Raw genomic sequence first — 17418 nt, 5'->3', positions numbered from 1 at the left:
TTGGTTTTCACATTTTCTTTTTACTTAAGACGCAATTAAATGACAGGACTGACATCCATCTAATGGCTGATGAGCGGGTTGGCAAGAGGAAGGAGGAAAATCCTCATCAGGATTTGAAAACAGGAGAAATAAAGGAGAATACGGGTTACTGCCTTCCTCCCAAACAGGAGGAATCGCTTCATCCCACACTCATCCCATAAAATTACACAAATAGTACAAAATTTAATCCTTCCTTCTCTCCCCAAAGCAGGAAATCTTCAAAAATAGCAGCCTGAAATTTGTGATCAAAACAGGAGAAACCCAAAGCGCGGGGACGGAAAGGGAAGCAGGATTAGAACTGACCCTGTATTTGATATATTAGATTTAATATATCAGCCACTGCTGCACAGCACAGCTTTGCCCTTCACGTCCCTCTTTTTTAAGCCACCGATATCCCATATTGTCCCATTAAGCAGCAAAACAAAAGCTTCCTGGGATGGAGAACTAAGAGGCAGATGCACACGCTTTGTTTAGGATCAGTTTTGCTTTTAGTTTAAGCTGACCTAAAGATAATTTAGCCTCGGGACCAATTTCCAGTTGACTAATTCCACGTGTAGCTTCGGATGTAGTTTTTACGGGATTTGTTAATCCCTGAAATCAGAGAAGAAGCTTAAATTGAGACAATACAAATGAGGTTACTTGTTTAAAAAAATAATTCAGGTATTTTCCCTGCCACTATTCCTTAAATATTAAATTTCCAGCAAGATATTGTGGATTCATCCATTATAGAACAAAACAGCCCGGCTTGTCTCCACAGCCCCTTCACATCCAAATTCCTGACTAAAAATGAAGTCAAACCTATGCCAGATGCAAAATTCAGTGCAAATCGGTTGTAATATGTTTAAAAATCAGTCATTCTGTACTATGTAATGCAGAGAATTATTAGGGGAAAATAAAACAAAACACAACCACCAAACAGGCAAATGGCCACATTTAACAGCAAGCGTATTGCTTTGTGATGTGAGCTTTTGTTTCTGTCAGGCACCATCTATTGGGTCAGCAAAGAACAAGCGTGACATTGTAATTTAAGTACGTTTGGGGCTTTTTGGTTTGGGTATTTTTGGTTTTTGGGGGTTTTTTTAGAACTTGGTAGTTATACGAGTTATTATGAAACAGGAAAATAAAGCCTACGCTGACAAAAGGCCTTATTTTCTCTTTTCAAAAAGGATGAGCTCGTCTAAAAGGGCTCATTTCTGTGATCTGCTCCGTTTCTGATACCCTGATACCGTTTCTGATTCACCCCGCCCGCTCCCCACTAACGGAGCCGCTCCGACTGCGCGGAAAGGAGCGAATGGCCGGGGCGAGGCCGGTCCCCGGGGACAACTCCAGGCCGGCAGAGCACGAAGGGACCCCCCGGGGAGGTCGCGGCCCCGCCGGTTCCCGCCCGGCCCCATTTACCTCAGCAGCGACCGAGCGCCGCCTCCTCCTCCTCCGCCGCCGCCGCACCGGAAGAGCACGGCGCGCTTCCCGCTGACGCGAAGCGCAGACGCTCCACCAATAGAAGGCGGTGTGTGTGTCACGTGGCCCACGCCCCGCCCGCAGAGGGAGGTTCTGCCCCACGGTGAACGCGGCCGCCCCCGGGTCCTACCGCCCGCCGGCATGAAAAACAAACCACCCGGATTTATCTAAAATTCGCTTGTTTTGGGTATTAATAATATCCAGAGCCAGCCCTGAAACGCCCAAGAAGCGCACACAAGACTTGTAAAGTTTTAAAATTTATTTATGTACATCTCTGGCGGCAGATTTTACTCCCGCGCCATCAGCTTTTGCTTCTTGAGCTTCTTTTGGGAGATCTGAAAAAAAAAAACCAAGAAAACCCACAAAAAATGAGAAAACAGCAATAGTCTGGACCTTCCTAAAACAACTTAAAAGAAGTTTGAAGTCAGAATTTGAAAGAAAGCCTGAGGATTGTTAGAAATGTCTTCACCTGTTTACAAAACGATCCACTAATCGCATTTGACCTTAAGTGTCCTTACAGACTTCAAATCTCACCCTCACACATCTGGGAGGGGGAACAAGAAACCAACCAATATGACCCCCAAAAAGCTCCTTTTCTACATTCTCAAGGCTGTATTTACAATAAATATCAAGGTTGCTCAGAAATAATCTCCTTTTTTTCATGGGTGTTCCAAAGGTGTCCTAAGATAAGTCATCACAGCAACCCCGTATCCCAAAAATCACCGAGTATTAAATCCCCGCGGTGTTTTGACAGAGGATACGAGTCGGTACCTTTTTCTTTTGAGCAACTTCTTCCTCTGGTTTGGGCACGATCTGCTCCTTCTCGGTGAGGATCATCTCAATGTGGCACGGGGAGCTCATGTAGGGGTTGATCCTCCCGTGCGCTCGGTAGGTGCGGCGGCGCATTTTGGGAGCCTTGTTCACCTGGATGTGCTCGATCACCAGAGAATCCACGTCAAGACCCTGGGGTGGGAGGGAAAGATCCAAAAACCTGTGATTTTCCTCTTGGAATCAATCGCTTCCACAGCAGAAATTTTAATAATCACCTCCTCACGTCACTAAAAACAGCTTAATTTACACCAATGACGCTTCTATGTGTCACGGTGTATTTAAAATTACGCTGATGGCTCAGAAAGAGAGAATTATTCTTTCATGGTTACTCCAAAATATATTAAATTGTCATCACCGCCATCAAATAGAGTATATTGCAAAGATACAAACTGACCACGAGCTCAGAGATTTTTGGGGTTATTTAGTACATTTTAAAGACACCTAAACCACACTTAGAGTGGTTAACCACGCACAAACTCACTGTCCACAGAGAGTTATTACTCACATTTCAGCACGAAACAAACCCTTCGCATTTAACACCATCCACCCCGCCCTACCTTGAGCTCCGCGTTGCTCTCCGCGTTTTTCAGCATGTGCAGCAAAAACTCGGCGCTTTTTTTGGGCCACCGGCCCTGCGTCCAGCCCCACTGCTTGGCCTGCAAGAGAAGGAACGTTATTTTGTTTTTGACCTCTACACGCCGTTAACTTGCTATTAACTTGCTACTCCTACAAAAGCTGGGAGCCCATGGCTTGGGCAAGTGCACTCTCTGCTGGGTTAAGAACTGGCTGGAGGGCCGGGCCCAGAGAGTGCTGGTGAATGGGGCTGCATCCAGCTGGCGGCCAGGCACTAGTGGTGTCCCCAGGGGTCAGGGTTGGGTCCGGTCCTGTTCAACATCTTCATTGACGATTTAGATGAGGGGATTGAGACCATCATCAGCAAATTTGCTGCGGACACCAAGTTGGGAGGGAGTGTGGAGCTGCTGGAAGGCAGGAGGGCTCTGCAGAGGGGTCTGGAGAGACTGGAACAATGGGCCCATTCCAATGGGATGAAGTTCAACAAGGCCAAGTGGCGGGTGCTGCCCTTTGGCCACAACAACCCCTGCAGCGCTCCAGGCTGGGCACAGAGTGGCTGGAGAGCAGTCAGGCAGAAAGGGACCTGGGGGGACTCATGGACAGGAAGCTCAACAGGAGCCACCAGTGTGCCCAGGTGGCCAAGAAGGCCAATGGGATCCTGTCCTGGATCCAAACCAGCGTGGTCAGCAGGACAAGGGCAGTGATCCTTCCCCTGTGCTCTGCATTGGGGAGGCCACACCTGGAGTGTTGTGTTCAGTTCTGGGCCCCTCAGCTCAGGAAAGAGATTGAAGTGCTGGAGCGGGTGCAGAGAAGAGCAACAAGACTGGGGAAGGGACTGGAACACAAGCCCTATGGGGAGAGGCTGAGGGAGCTGGGCTTGTTTAGTCTGGAGAAGAGGAGGCTTAGAGCTGAGCTCAGCACTCTCTAGAACTACCTGAAGGGCAGTTCTAGCCAGGTGGGGCTTGGTCTCTTCTCCCAGGCAGTCAGCAATAGGACAAGGGGGCATGGGCTTAAATTTAGGCTGGAGATTAGACAGCAATTCTCTGCAGAGAGAGTGGTCAGGCATTGGAATGGCTGCCCAGGGAGGTGCTGGACTCACCGGCCCTGGAGGTTTTTAAACTGAGCTTGGCCATGGCACTTAGTGCCATGATCTAGTCAATGGACTGGAGTTGGACCAAGGCTTGGACTGGATGATCTCTGAGGTCTTTTCCAACCCAGTCCATTCTGTGAAATCCCCTTTTTAGCCAGCTCACGTCAAAATAACTCAATTTCGTTAATTACTTGACACTGCGAGTAGCTACAATGCTTACACTGCGAGTAGCTACAATGCTTACGCTAGAATCAAGTCTTTCATTTTATATATAACATTAACAGACTGTTCTCAACATCATGTTTTTACCTGGGCGCATCTCCCAACTCCCCCGTTGTAGCGGCGGAAGGGGACGCACTGTTTCTTCAGGGTGACGTCCTTTAGGTACTTGGTGGCCTTGCGGATGTGCATGCCCTTGATGGCCTGTGCCGTCTCACGGGTGTTCTACAAAACAAACTATACTAAGCACTGAAGAATAATTAACAACCCTTCTTTTTTTCCTCTCTTTTACTACCTAATTTTCTAACGCTTGGCACAATTTCCACAACCCAATTTTAACCAACATCCAGATCTTTCCAAACAGCAAAATGAAGCTTGAGGATTTATAATTTTCATAACTCTTTTGACCACTGATCCAAAAAAAGGAACCTGAAGGATAAATTCTTATTAGAGCAAACCGAAATAAGTGAAATATCGCTATATTAACACCAAACAGCTGCTCAGCTCTGATCCAACATAATATTCCTTCCAAATGGCCAGAAAGGGGGATTAAACAAGGAAAATAAATCCCTCATCTAACACCAGCCCGATTCCTCCTGGTAAACTGTGTTGTGAAGCTCTTTTAGCACACACCACGTTGGGTTTGTTCCTGTAGATTAGAAAACACTACAAACAGGTAAAAAATAACCACACCACCCTACTTACTAAGTATGTCATGATCCATAAGACTAAAAGACACTTCCTTCAGAAAAAAAAAGGCAAGACAAACCTTAAAACCAAATATATTTACACATCACATACCTTGAAATGCACTCGCAGGTTGGAGCCCCGTGACTTGCACGCTACGGGAAAAAAAGACCCATTTTAAGAATTAAAACCTCAATGGTTTTGCTAAAGACCTACGCGAACATCCACGAAAAATAAGGAACAACTCACATTTTGTGGGGTTCTCCGGATCCAGGGAGTAACGCACCATTTTGGGAGCTCAGCTGAAAAATAACAATATATATTAAGCTAACAAGAGATATACAGAACCTGCCAACAAAGAACTAAAGGAGCTGCTCAGAAATTACGCTTTTTTTTCACAATTAAATCCAAAGGTGTCCTAAGAGAGTCATCACAGCAGCCATGGCCTCCCCAGGCCCTGATCCCCCCTCATCCCCGACCGCCGCCATCGCCATCTCCATCCCCCGCCCGCCCTCCCCCGCAAATACCCAGGGAGTCCGGCGAGGCGGACCGAGCCCTCGCCCCCTCATCGCCTCCCCGGGGTTCCCGGGGCGGGATGGCGGCGGATGACGACGGCTCCGTGTCGGACATGGCTGCCTCACCTCGGGGCGGCGGTGGGGAAGAGGAAGCGCAAGGCACGCCGGGAGCCGCGAGAGCCGTAAACTCTCGCGAGAACTCGTGCGAGATTTCCCGCCGGGCGCTGAGGGGCGGGCGGCGAAATGGCGCCGGGTGGAGTTCTCTGAGGGTTAAACCCATTGGTGTGGAGAGAAAACACCTGCTTCAGTCAGGAAACACTGATTAATGAGCCAAAGCGCAGTTTTATTACCCCCCAGCTCAAGGCCGGCGTTGTTTCAGTTTAGAAAGCAGCTGACTAGAGCGAGGAGCAAGGCTGAGGGCTGCAGCTAGATGGCGGCTAAGGATGGGGATACAGCAGCACCTGACAGGGTTGTCAGATCTAACCAAAAAGATCCACGGTTGTGAATTGCAACTGGTACTGCACCATTATTTGAAAAAAAAAAAAAATCACTTGTTAAAATATTTTGCTTTTTTCCATTTTAGGCTGTAACTAGAACTCTTTGGGAAGTTTGGCAAAGCGTAAAATCATAGAAGGTCCCGAGCCACAAGGATCATCGAGTCCAACTTCTGTCCCTGCGAAGTTCAGACTGTGTGTCTGAGAAAGCAGCGCTTCAATACAACCAAATCATTGACTCAAAGTGGTACCAGCGCCAGCAAAAGGCTCATTGAGAACAGCTCAAAGTGGTAAAAAGGATCAATATCTAACTGTGCTGCCAGTGTCTCATGTTCACACACCTCCCTGCCAGAAGAGGTCCTTTTTTTTCTTTTCTTTAAATTGTTGGATCTCGTTTAACACTAAAAAACCCGACGTTCAGATTTCGCTCAGGTGGGATGAGGAAATATTTGATCTGTCACAAATATTGAGGTGCCTGGGAACTGTAAAGCTCCAATTTTGACTGCATCTCTCCATTCACCTGCTTTAAAATGTGCCTTTTACTTTCCTTTCAAGGAGAAACTTCCTGCAAAGTCTCTTAAATAACTTTGAAGCCTCAATCTCGAAGCAGGGGAACCTGCTGGGGTGCAAGCAAGTATTATTTCTTCTTTTTTTATATACTTTCTGTAAAAAACCAACCAAACAAAATAGCGTTAACAGCCCACACCCACAAGAACGCTACTTTTTGTTTATAGATGCTTATTTTGAGATACTTCAAATGCGTTTTCACCAATGAACATTTCCATTATTATCCGTGGGATCAGAAGCCATTTGGCACACACCACCATCTCAGAGCAGAGGTATGTGAGGAAGGATCAGCACCGCCAAAATACACGCATGACAGAGTTTTTAAGCCAAGCGTTACGTGAAAAAAACCACAAAAGGCGTCTCCCTTAGGGTCCAATGACTTTGAGGAAACAATAAATATGTGAAAAGAGATCTCAGCGATGACTTCCAACACTTCCTTAGTGTTTCAGTTCTTCCTACAGAACAAGAACTGTCACGTTTCTCAGAGTGCCAAGTTTCCAGGTGCAGTAAATTAAAACTAAGAGAAGCTGAGCTCCTCAAACACATCCAAGGGAATCTCCTCTCACAGCCCACTTGGATGTAACTTTACTTCTTCATCATTTCTGCCCCCAGGACCTGCCTCCATGTAGGAGACCAGCGCTGGTGGAGAAACGCAGCGTCTTTACACGCAGCCGCATCTTCGCAACAGAGCACCGAAGCAACAAGAAAGTTTTTGACACCTGGTGGGTATTATCACATGGTTATCACGTTCATCAATCAAACCCCGAACAAGCAGGGCGGGTTTTTTGTTCCTTAAGTTTCTGTTTCACTGACACGTGGAACTGTTTATAATCAGCTGCTTGCAGGGGTGGAAGGGTAGAGGTAGGAGTGTCTGCGGATGGTGTCAGGAAATGAGCTGCACGTTTTCACCTTTGTCAGGAGGTTCACGACTGAGGTGTCTGAGCATGTGCCCTCGTTGAGATTTTATTGGATTATTATCTGCCTTGGACTTTTAGCTTGTGTGAGCTGACTCGATGAGAGCTTTTGCATCCTAAGCAGAAAATTTAGACATTTAAATACCAAATAACGTCCCAAAAAAACTCCAACATAGGAGGCATCTGCCTCCTGATCCTACTGGAATCTCAACTCCATGGGACTTTCAGCATGGCTCGTAGTGACAGGACAAGGGCTGATGGGTTTAAACTAAAGGAGGGAGGTTCAGCTGGACGTGAGGAAGGAATTGTTGGCCCTGAGGGTGGTGAGAGCCTGTCCCAGGTTGGGCAGAGAGGTGGTAGATGAACCATCCCTGGAGACATCCCAGGCCAGGCTGGACGGGGCTCTGAGCAACCTGAGCTGGTGAAGATGTCCCTGCTCATGGCAGGGGGGGCACTGGGGGAGCTGGGAAGGTCCCTTCCAACCCAAACCATCCTGTAATTCCATTGTATGACTTTACCTTACACTCCCTTGGTGCCACTCCTCACTCAAAAGCAAAGATCCAGACCTGAACAGCTCCTCCGCTTTGTCCTCTGGAAGCTCCTGCTGGCAGCATCCTCCCGGGAAAGGCTCATCACAAGCACAGCAAAGATTTCTATCACCTCCTGAGGTCGAAAGCTGCGGAAAGCAACAGCGTCCAGCTTAACGCAGCGGCGTGGTGGCCACAGAATGCTTCCAGAATGTGGGAAACCCGCTTTCCATTTTCTTCCCTTGAGAGGTTTCCGAGCCGCATCACGACTGCGAGGACAGAGGTTATTCTGCGGCAAAGGTGCTTCCACCCGTCAGGTTTTCCGCCGAGCGTCCCGCAATGTGTTGGCTTCACACCTCTCTGCACCTGCTCCTGGGACTCTGCTAAAATCCCTGGGACAGACAGATCCATTGGGGCTGATAGGCCAAGCTTAACTCCGGTTTGTTAAAACACAGTACTGTGCTGTAGGAGAGGGGGTTTGACCTGTTCTTTGCACAGGAATGGAAACCAATTCCTCCGATTTTTCTGTAGATTTCTTGGCATTCATCTTGCAGACCCAGTTTTTGCAGCCCAAGGGTTACGTGGGGATATTAACCGTCATTTGCAAAATTACATACAAATGGGTTGCTTGTCCTAATGCTTAAGCAGAAAATCTTGAAGACGTTTTAAATTGAAACCAGCTTGAAGGCTGGAAACACTGAAGCTTTCCAGCCTTCAAACCTGTGCCTTCTCCCCCTGAAATTCTCTCTCCTGACCAGTCTACAGACTCTTACCAACAACCCCCAGAAGATGGGACTGACCACTGTCAGCAGGACAAGACGCTACAGGAGTTTTGTTCTGCATTGGTTATTCTGTCTTGGACCTGGGGGGGTTCAGCTGGAGAACAGGAGCTGAGGGGACACAGGGACACAAAGAAACGGCCTCAAGTTGCGCCAGGGGAGGTTGAGGTTGGATGTGGGGAACAATTTCTTCCCCAAAGGGCTGTGGGGCATTGGAACAGGCTGCCCAGGGCAGTGCTGGAGTCACCAGCCCTGGAGGGGTTGGAAATACACACAGATGAGGTTCTCAGGGACATGGGGCAGTGCCAGGGGTGGGTTAATCATTGGACTCAATGATCTTGAGGGTCTTTTCCAACCAAAATGATTCTACGATTAATACAGATTTTTTTAATATACATATGTGTATCTACAGGTATGTATGTGTACATATAGAAATCATCATGTCATAAGGGTATTATCTAAAACATATGAACAACCAGGATGCTTTTGATTCCCCGTAAGTCCCCCTAAACCACAAGCAATCCTTTACAAGAAGAGCTTCGCTACACACTCTTTATTTCTGTTATGTGTATACGGTACCTAGTCCAGCAGTGAGGAAATGGCCACGGGTGCTCGGCGTCACGACAGCGGCGTATCTGTCCTGACCGTCCCCGCTGCTGACGCGTGACGCCGTGGGGACAGCACCTTCCCTGGGCTGCTGGTGAGCAGCCAGCCAGGAGCGTGGGCAAAAAACCACAGCAATCGATGAGATTGTCTTAATTCTCAACATTTTTGGCATCTTCTCCTAGAGCAACAGGTTCATCCACCCCCTGCACGCCCAGCTAAGAGGGAATCACTGGTAAAATAAACCACCTCTGTGATTCAATAACCTTGTTGCTGAAGTTTGTGTTTATTCAGTGTGTTTTCTCGCCAACAGACCATTTACGCAGGTTGTGGAGGTCTATGACTGCTCGTTCGTGGATTTAATTGCCAGAAATGAACCAGCCGATTGCCTCGATTGAGTAAAGCAGTAAGTAAAGATCTGCCTGATCATAAACACTATTTGGGCTAAATTAAATCTCAGGCTTAGGTTTGCTCTAACCTGTCTTGCTCATAACTGAGAAGTACTTCAAATGTGCTTTCGGTTAACCAGAAATATCCCCGGAATGTGTGAGATTGCCCACAATTTGCATCCACAACTTAGGCACAAATTAAAGTATGGGAAATTCAGTTTAAACATTAAAGGTTTTTTTACCGTGAGGACGGTTGAACCCTAGAAGAGGAGGCTCAGGGAGGTTGTGGAGTCTCCATCTGTGCAAGTATTAAAAAAGCATCTAAAAAATAGCTTGGGCAAGCAGCTCTGGCTGACCCTGCGTTGAGCTGTAGGGTGATTGTTCTAGACCCTTTCCACTGGCCCATATAACCTCAATTTTTCCAGATCGGTGAATTCTGTCAACATTTCTAAAGCTGAGCGTGCTCTGTTTGATGAAAACCAGCCCCAAACTCCTTTTTTTGCACTGCATCTCCTAACCACGACGGATCAAAGATGATCCCCATCTCCTCTGTTATTATCTATCTTTTCGGGGCTGCCTTGGACAAGAACTTCTCTGGATCAGCTGATAAACCGTAATTAAACCTGGTTTTCTCTTCCAGGGGCCTCTGCACAGCAGAACCCAGGGCAGGACCCATCTCTGTCACCCCTGCAGCCCTCTGTGTTCTGCACCAAGGTGAAGATCCCCTCGGAGCCTGGAAAACGAGGTTGGATTATGTCTCTGAAGCAAAAGTTCCAGCCAGCAGACAGGTTTCTGGTCATGACATGCTGAGAAGCTACAGCCCTGAACATCTCTTCCCTTCTTCCAAACTTAATAAAACCCGCAGCAACCCTTCCAAGATATTCACTTATCATCCCAGTGCGCGATTCCTGTCTTCATTCTTTATTGTCTGGGATTTTCCCCCAGTTTCTGCTCTGACAATTGCAGCATCTTCCTCTCCTCAAGACAGAGATTTCCCCGCTTTGATTCCAAAGTCGCCTCTGAAGTCATCCCGCCCTCCTGGTTTGCTCCTTCCCTCCCTCTTCCGCTTATTCCTCTTCGCTCTTACAACAATTTGGACACAACCCCCCTTCTCAAAGCTTTCCCAGTCACGGGGAAGGTCATATGATGGGTCGGGACGGCTGGGCAAGGCTGCGGCAGGCGCACGGGGCCCCATTCCGAGCGCATCTCCAGCTCCCACCGCATCCCACGGCCACCCCGGGACTCCGTCAGGTGCTGGACCCGCAGCGTGACGACAACTGTGTGACCACGGGGCTGCCGCAGGCCGTGGAATTGCGTTGCAAATATAAAAATGGAGTATTTTAGTGGGGTCTCGCACCCGTATCCCCCATCCTGCCCACGCGCAGGCCTCCCCTCACACCTACATCGTGCTCTGCTTAAAAAATATCGCCTTTGCGACGCGTATAACCAACAGAACCCTCTTGTTTTCCTGTGCCCCGACCTTCGTCTGTCTGTCTGCCTGTCTGTCCTTGGACTGGGAGTTCCTAAAATGAACATCAGCAGTGTCTGTACGTCGCAGGCAGGAACACGAGTACAAAGTACTCAGACGTGCCCCGAGCTTTTCTTAACTAATTACAGAGCCACTGACTCTTCCTAATAAGAACAAGAAACACAATAAAATGGAGAAGTTAAGCAATTAAAACTAAATGGCCAGAGAGTGAAGCAGAGCCCGGTGGGGGACCTGCATCCTCAGGGACATTTAATTCTTTCCTATTTTCATATTTCACATGCATGTGATAAATGTCGTTACCTTTTCCTTGACGTACGATGGAATGAGACTGGATTCAGCAATATCCGATGAGTTTTCATATTAAAACGTGCAAGGTGGTGAAAAATCAAAGCAATAATATAGTAGGTGGAATAAAAGGCAACATCTGAGGAGAGCAGGAGATTCCAGCTCAAATTTGAGAAGGCAAAAGGTTCAAAGGAGAGAAAAAATGAAAAGCAAGGTGCTGGAGAACAAATTATACCAACCTTGATGATACACAGCGTTATCTTGTGCTGCTTATTCCTGAGCCCCAAACTGTTTGTCACACTTTTTCTCTGAAAAACAAGATAATGTGTAAAGTCTATGTTTGTGGCTTAAAATAACATTCCCCTTTAATGTGAATCACAGTAAAATAATGGCAAAGAATCTCTTAACCACCAGAAAAAAACCTGTGATCGGGACCATAAGGAGAGGAAGAACGTGCATGAGCTGAGCCAACACAGCCCAGGAAATACGAATTATCTGGGATTTGCCATCGTAAAGCTTGGGAGCAAATTAGCAATAACGAAGAGAACGACCATTATATGGTTTTATAAGGCTTTGCTAAAGTAATTAACTAATTGGTTTTCATAACTAACTCCTTTTCTTTCCTGTAGGCACCGGGAAGTTGAGTGGCACGCTCAGAGTTCCCTCGTTTCGCTGTCCATACAGATTTACGGGATCAGTTGTGAAAGCCCGAGCGCCACCGAGATAAATTGAAAGTGGATTTTGGAGCGTTGAAAATCAAGCTCTGGATGGTTTGGGCTTCGGTCTGGGAAGTTTTCGGAGGAGATGTCAGCTCACTAATTATTCTGCCCCAATACCAGCTTGCAAGGTCTTTCAACTGCTAATTAAGCAGAAATGAGCCCAAAGAGCTGTACCCTGGTCTGACAGACCCTTCTAAGCTGGCAGGAAAGCTTCTGCCTGCTCTGACGGTTCTTACGGTACCTCTTACTGATGGTGGTTCCATATCCAGCCCAAATTTGGGCCAAATATTCCCATAGATTTGAGGAAAAAACCATGTGGATAAGGATATGCGCTCTAACGCAATCGCTAAACCAAACAACCATGCCCCAAACTCCTCTCTGGACTCTGCAGCAGCTCCACTTACAAATCAAATATCAAGGGAGTAGTGTTAGTAATTTGTTATTTTTTAATCTTTTCTCTTTGCTGGATGCAGGAGAGTTAAGGCGGGAGCGATGCTGGGGGTTCACCATCCAAATGGTCAAACGATCCCAAACTTCTGAGACGTTTCTCCAAATCCCCCAGCAAAATAGGACCTTGGAAAGGAGGCGAAGCAAACCCTGGCCACCCATGACACCTCTGAACTGCCCCAAGGCCATGTTCAAGCCCCAAAATGCTCAGAATTCATACAGCTGGGATGGAAAAGCATGGGGTTTGAGGTAAATGCATAAAAAGAATGAAAATACACATCATTTCGCAGCACAGACCTACAGATGTCCTTGTCTGGAGGGTGCTTGGAGCAGGACAAGCACCCACCACCGGCTCTTGTGTCTGACACAAAGAGGCCAAGCGATCTGGATCCACCTCACGGACCACGGGACGTGCGGGGAATGACAAGTTGCTGAATTCAAGCTTGTCCCGTCAGCCACGGGGAATATTTGCTGAGACACATTGAGCTTTCACCCTGTGCTCCTGCACCGCTGGGGCCGGAGATGGAGCCTGAACAACAATCAGAGCAACCTGGGGACTAATGTGAGGTGAAAAGAGATAAAAAAATCATCATAAAAATCACTGTGCCACTCATGGGAAAACAACACAACAAAAAAGTGGCCAAGAAGAAGTTTGGCCTTGGCGACGGGTGGCCTGGCAGCAGGACCTGCCGTGGGAAGAGGGGCAACCGGTGGGGATCAAAGCATTCTGGAAACCTCCGGCGATGCCCGGAGCCAGGTACGAACTGTAACGTTCCTCCCGGCGTGACAACCTTCACGAGAATTAGCGTTTCGCAGGAATGCGGGGATTTATTCTTCAAGGCCCGGCGTATCCGCCAGCCCAAACACCGCGCCGCCGGAGCATGTGCTCGATAAGAACCCGGGGACAGATGCCAGCGGATTTAATGTGGGACAGGAGGCCCGCTGCAGGTTTGCAGACTGCTGGCAGGGTCAGCTGTAAATATTCCCCTCACAATCAAAGGCATTCATCTCAGGATTACATGCTGGGGGCTTTGTGGTAAAGTAAATTTGCAACTAACAGCACCATTAATAGTCAGACAGTTTAGTTGGCTCGCTGGCTGCTATTTATTTCCCCCACACACATACCCCCCCAGTCATTTTTACTACATCTAAATACCACGAGGATGGATGCTTGAATGATGTAGCCTAAGAAATCAGCTTAGAAAAAGCAGGAGAAGGGGTTACCTCCAACAAAGGGAGCTCAATGGGGTCCGAAGGGGGACATCAAGAGCGGGTAATGCTGCTGAAGCATGTGAGCTGATTTCATAACCTGACGGAGATTAACCTCTTCTGTAAACCTGTCGAGGGAGATGAAGAATTCATTGGTTCTATAAAGCCTGCTCATTTGAAAGGCTGAAGAGAGGAGGAGAAACTACGTGGGGTAAGGAATGGCCGCGAAACAAAGACACCAAGGCCTGTTTTCACCCCGGTTTGATGCTCACATAAAAATATCCTGAGTAGAAACTGTGCCGCGTATGCGCTAAATAGATAATAATTGGTGGCGTGAGGGGTTGATGACAAAAAAGAGATCGCACAGGGTGATACAAGGATGTTTTTTCACCGCAGAGCGGGACTTTTTGGGGACCACAGATGTCTGCACCCCCATATTACACGTGGAGCCGCCCAGAACTATCGCTCAGTGCACCCTGAGTTTGCTGTAGCTTCTCTCTCCCGGTTCATTCTCCAGCCCCATCTCTATCCCTCCTCCACATCATCTCAGAAACAAATGATGCAGAAGGAGCCAAGAAGGAAACTAACACCAATCTCATGAAATTCTGCTGCGTGGGTTCTGTGTTTTATAATTGAGAAGAAAAAACCGTTTTATAAGTTTAAAAGAAAATGAAGAGAACAATTCCTCCCTCTCCCCTCCTGCTAATCCTACTCCCTCATTGGAGAAAAGGAATGAAAAATAGAGGAAAAACCAGGCAGGAAGAATGGAGGGTGTGGAAAACACTCTCAAGTTTCTAAATGTAGAATGAGAAATTTGCAGAATGGCAATAATCACTCCCTGATGCTGAAGAGCTGACCAAAAGCAAAAAAAAATCAATCTCTGGCTTGTGCAAATGAATGATCCTTAACAAGAACATCTTCAACTCTTCTCATTGTGCCATTGTTTTCGCCCCACGAAGCCAAAAAGAAGCATTAAAGACATTTGTTTTGCAAAAAGCTTCTGACTTTAGTCTCCAAGAAGAATTGTGACCGCGCTCTGAGATGTTTTGCTCACGTGGAAAGAGCATTGAAAGGGTCTCATTGCTGGATGCACGCCCGTGGAAACCTCTCAAATCCAATGTTGCTGCTGAAAAACCTGTCTAGTCCTTCCCCAAGATCACCAGCAGACTCCAGAGTGTTAAATATTTTGGCATATTCATTTATATAACGTACTGACTTTAGCTTTTTACTCCTAAGAAAGACTAACTCCTCTTACATCCTTTCTACCTCCGCATCTCGTGGCTCCGCTCTGATTCACTACGTTGGGTGCAAAGAAACCAACGCAGCACCCACCTGTGAAGAGCTTGTGATTCGGCCAGTGAAAAATTCATCAAAACTAGGAATTTCTCCATTAAATTATTGGCTGTAATGAAGTGTTATTTTCCAAGCACGTCTGGGTGGGAGCCTTTTTATCCCCGCCAAGCCACTATGGGTATGGAAAGGTCATCACCGAGCCACACACTGCTTCGATACGATGCCCATCACGCCAATCCCTGGATGATCGTCACCTTCTTTTGGCTGAAGCAGCCAGGAATTCTTTCCATGCACTTTCTTCTTGCTGTTCTCACCGCTACTGTCGTTCTTTGGAGCCAGAAGCAAAGAGCAGGACCCCCCTCACGGTGCACGAACAAAAGGAAGACGCATCCCAAGAGTTTCACAAGGCCAAGAGGCAACGGCTGAATGCGAAGGCATAGGAGAAAGAATGAGAAAACGTCACAGTAGCTGATGGTCTGGCAGAGTTTTCTTGGCACTACAGACATTTTACAAATGATAAAAGCATTTGGTGATGAGGCTTAGCTGATTCATTTCCTGCAGGAATAAGTCTGGTCGTGGGACAGCAGCTGAAAAAAGAGACCTGCCAGTGACAAATAACCAACAATAGCAGTGGGTAAAATGGTTAAATAAAGAGAAAAGTGATTTATTTTCCTTGTGATGCTGAAGCAGGATCGATCGGGACTGAGCCATTGGGAAAGTTTGTGTTCAAAATGCAGAGCGAGGTTTTGTCGCTATTAACGCCGTGCAGATTTCTATTCATGCTTTTAAGGAGATGATGGTTTTGGTAGATAAAAGCAACACACCGATGTAAGATGCTGACTTTGGAAAGGTATCTGTGCTGTGTGGAAACTGATAAAGCTTTCCGTGCTGTTTCCAGTACCCAAAATGAAGATTTTAAGTGGGCTGTCATCTGGATGAGATGGAAGAGCCTTGATTCAATTCCAAAACATCGGGTATTACATCCTTATCTTGGGTGTTTAAGTTGGATGTAGAATTTCACCTTAGGCATTTAAGCTGGATCTAAAATTTTGTTGTTGTAATTGCTGAAGGGTTGAATGTGTGTTTTTGTTGTTGAGGGATTTTTTGTTGTTTATTTGTTTGACTTTTAAGGTAAAAGAGATCAAGACCTCAATATAGAAACTGCAGAGGGGTCATCGAGGTAATTGCTTTTTCACCTTTGCATATAGTGATAAACGGATATTCTAGCTCCACAGACCATACTCCATAGGATGTTGATAATTTAGAACAGAAGCATAGAGTAGTTTGGGTGGGAAGGGACGTTCCCAGCTCCCCCAGTGCCCCCCCTGCCATGAGCAGGGACATCTTCACCAGCTCAGGTTGCTCAGAGCCCCGTCCAGCCTGGCCTGGGATGTCTCCAGGGATGGTTCATCTACCACCTCTCTGGCCAACCTGGGACAGGCTCTCACCACCCTCAGGAACAACAATTCCTTCCTCATGTCCAGCCTGGATCTCCCTCCTTTAGTTTAAACCCATCACCCCTTGTCCTATCACAACAGGCCCTGCTCAAAAGTCTGTCCCATCTTTCTTTCAGGCCCCTTTTAATTCCAGAAAGGTGCAATAAGGTGACCTGGCGCCTCTTCCTCGCTTTCTGACGCGTGTTTGGAGGGAAAGAACAACGGGAAGGGGAAGAAAAGCAGCCCAGCAAAGCCGCGTGTCCAGGAGCATCTTTGTGCACCACGTGGGGTGAGTCAGCAGCAGAATAAAACCAAATATCTTATGGCTAAAACAACAGAGGCAATAAAAAAGTCCATTTGGTGCTGGGAGCTTGTGGAGCCAGCGCATCCCGAGTGGGAAATCACGGGGGCTTCCCATACATGGGGCTGCAAGCCCTGGGATATGGAGTGCGGCAGGGGGAGCGCTAAGCCCCCCCCAGCCCTTTGCGGGCCTATGTTCTGCCGCTTCACCCACCCGTGACCACCGCGGCGGGTTCACCCACACACCGCCCCCCCCCATCCCACGTGTTCCTGCCCCCACACTGCGTGTTGCCGCAGGTTGCACAGCCCTTTGCGGGGTCGTGTCCTGCTGCCGCTTCACCCACTCGTGACCACCGCGGTGGGCTCACACATGCACCCCGCCCCCCATCCACCGGGGTTCCCTCCCCGCCGCGTGTTCCCGCGGGTTGCTCATCCCTTTGCGGAGCCGTGTCCTGCTGCCGCTTCACCCACCCGTGACCACCGCGGCGGGCTCACCCACGCACCACCACCCCCCCATCCCGCGGGTTTCCCCCCACGCCGCGTGTTCCCGCCCCC

The 17418-nt window shown here is 47.8% G+C and overlaps 1 protein-coding gene, 2 long non-coding RNA genes and 2 other non-coding genes across 8 annotated transcripts; 1 reads left to right on the top strand and 4 right to left on the bottom strand.

The window, feature by feature from the left end:
- Nucleotides 1-1738: 1738 nt before the first annotated feature.
- Nucleotides 1739-5653, bottom strand: LOC135577038 (large ribosomal subunit protein uL22). Of its 2 annotated transcripts, none has more exons than XM_065044664.1 (7): nt 5539-5653; nt 5147-5199; nt 5012-5052; nt 4301-4435; nt 2886-2984; nt 2269-2460; nt 1739-1832 (listed from the first exon to the last, which is right to left on the bottom strand). In XM_065044664.1, exons 2-7 carry the CDS (start codon nt 5184-5186, stop codon nt 1785-1787), a joined length of 555 nt encoding a protein of 184 aa, XP_064900736.1. In that variant the 5' UTR covers nt 5187-5199; nt 5539-5653; the 3' UTR covers nt 1739-1784. The 2 variants fall into 2 exon arrangements, with proteins under 2 accessions (XP_064900736.1, XP_064900735.1); XM_065044663.1 differs by having other exon boundaries at nt 5425-5568.
- LOC135577234 (small nucleolar RNA SNORD58) lies at nt 2131-2200 on the bottom strand. The gene has a single exon (XR_010468778.1). It is a non-coding gene; the product is annotated as a small nucleolar RNA SNORD58 (small nucleolar RNA).
- LOC135577233 (small nucleolar RNA SNORD58) lies at nt 5268-5336 on the bottom strand. Its single transcript, XR_010468777.1, has one exon. It is a non-coding gene; the product is annotated as a small nucleolar RNA SNORD58 (small nucleolar RNA).
- On the top strand, nt 5642-11459 carry LOC110363737 (uncharacterized). Its single transcript, XR_002422030.2, has 4 exons — nt 5642-6974; nt 7086-7195; nt 9610-9702; nt 10326-11459. It is a non-coding gene; the product is annotated as an uncharacterized LOC110363737 (long non-coding RNA).
- On the bottom strand, nt 7912-17378 carry LOC110363738 (uncharacterized). Of its 3 annotated transcripts, none has more exons than XR_010468650.1 (3): nt 12923-17378; nt 11699-11767; nt 7912-8063 (listed from the first exon to the last, which is right to left on the bottom strand). It is a non-coding gene; the product is annotated as an uncharacterized LOC110363738 (long non-coding RNA). The 3 variants fall into 3 exon arrangements; XR_002422035.2 differs by having other exon boundaries at nt 13850-17378; XR_010468649.1 differs by lacking the exon at nt 7912-8063 and adding an exon at nt 11466-11598.
- Between the last annotated feature and the right edge of the window lie 40 nt (nt 17379-17418).

Source organism: Columba livia, chromosome W, assembly GCF_036013475.1.
Source record: "Columba livia isolate bColLiv1 breed racing homer chromosome W, bColLiv1.pat.W.v2, whole genome shotgun sequence".
NCBI classification, from domain to species: domain Eukaryota; kingdom Metazoa; phylum Chordata; class Aves; order Columbiformes; family Columbidae; genus Columba; species Columba livia.
Note: the sequence above shows the minus strand (reverse complement) of the source record. Positions and strands in the feature narration are given on the sequence as shown.

Bases quoted from the DNA above. Each gene is read 5' to 3' on its own strand.
- LOC135577038 (XM_065044664.1), bottom strand. From the start codon at position 5,186: ATGGTGCGTTACTCCCTGGATCCGGAGAACCCCACAAAAT. The intron at 4,436-5,011 runs GTATGTGATGTG...TTTGTTTTGTAG, and splicing joins ACCTGCGAGTGCATTTCAAG to AACACCCGTGAGACGGCACA. The intron at 2,461-2,885 runs GTAGGGCGGGGT...CTCCCACCCCAG, and splicing joins AGAGCAACGCGGAGCTCAAG to GGTCTTGACGTGGATTCTCT.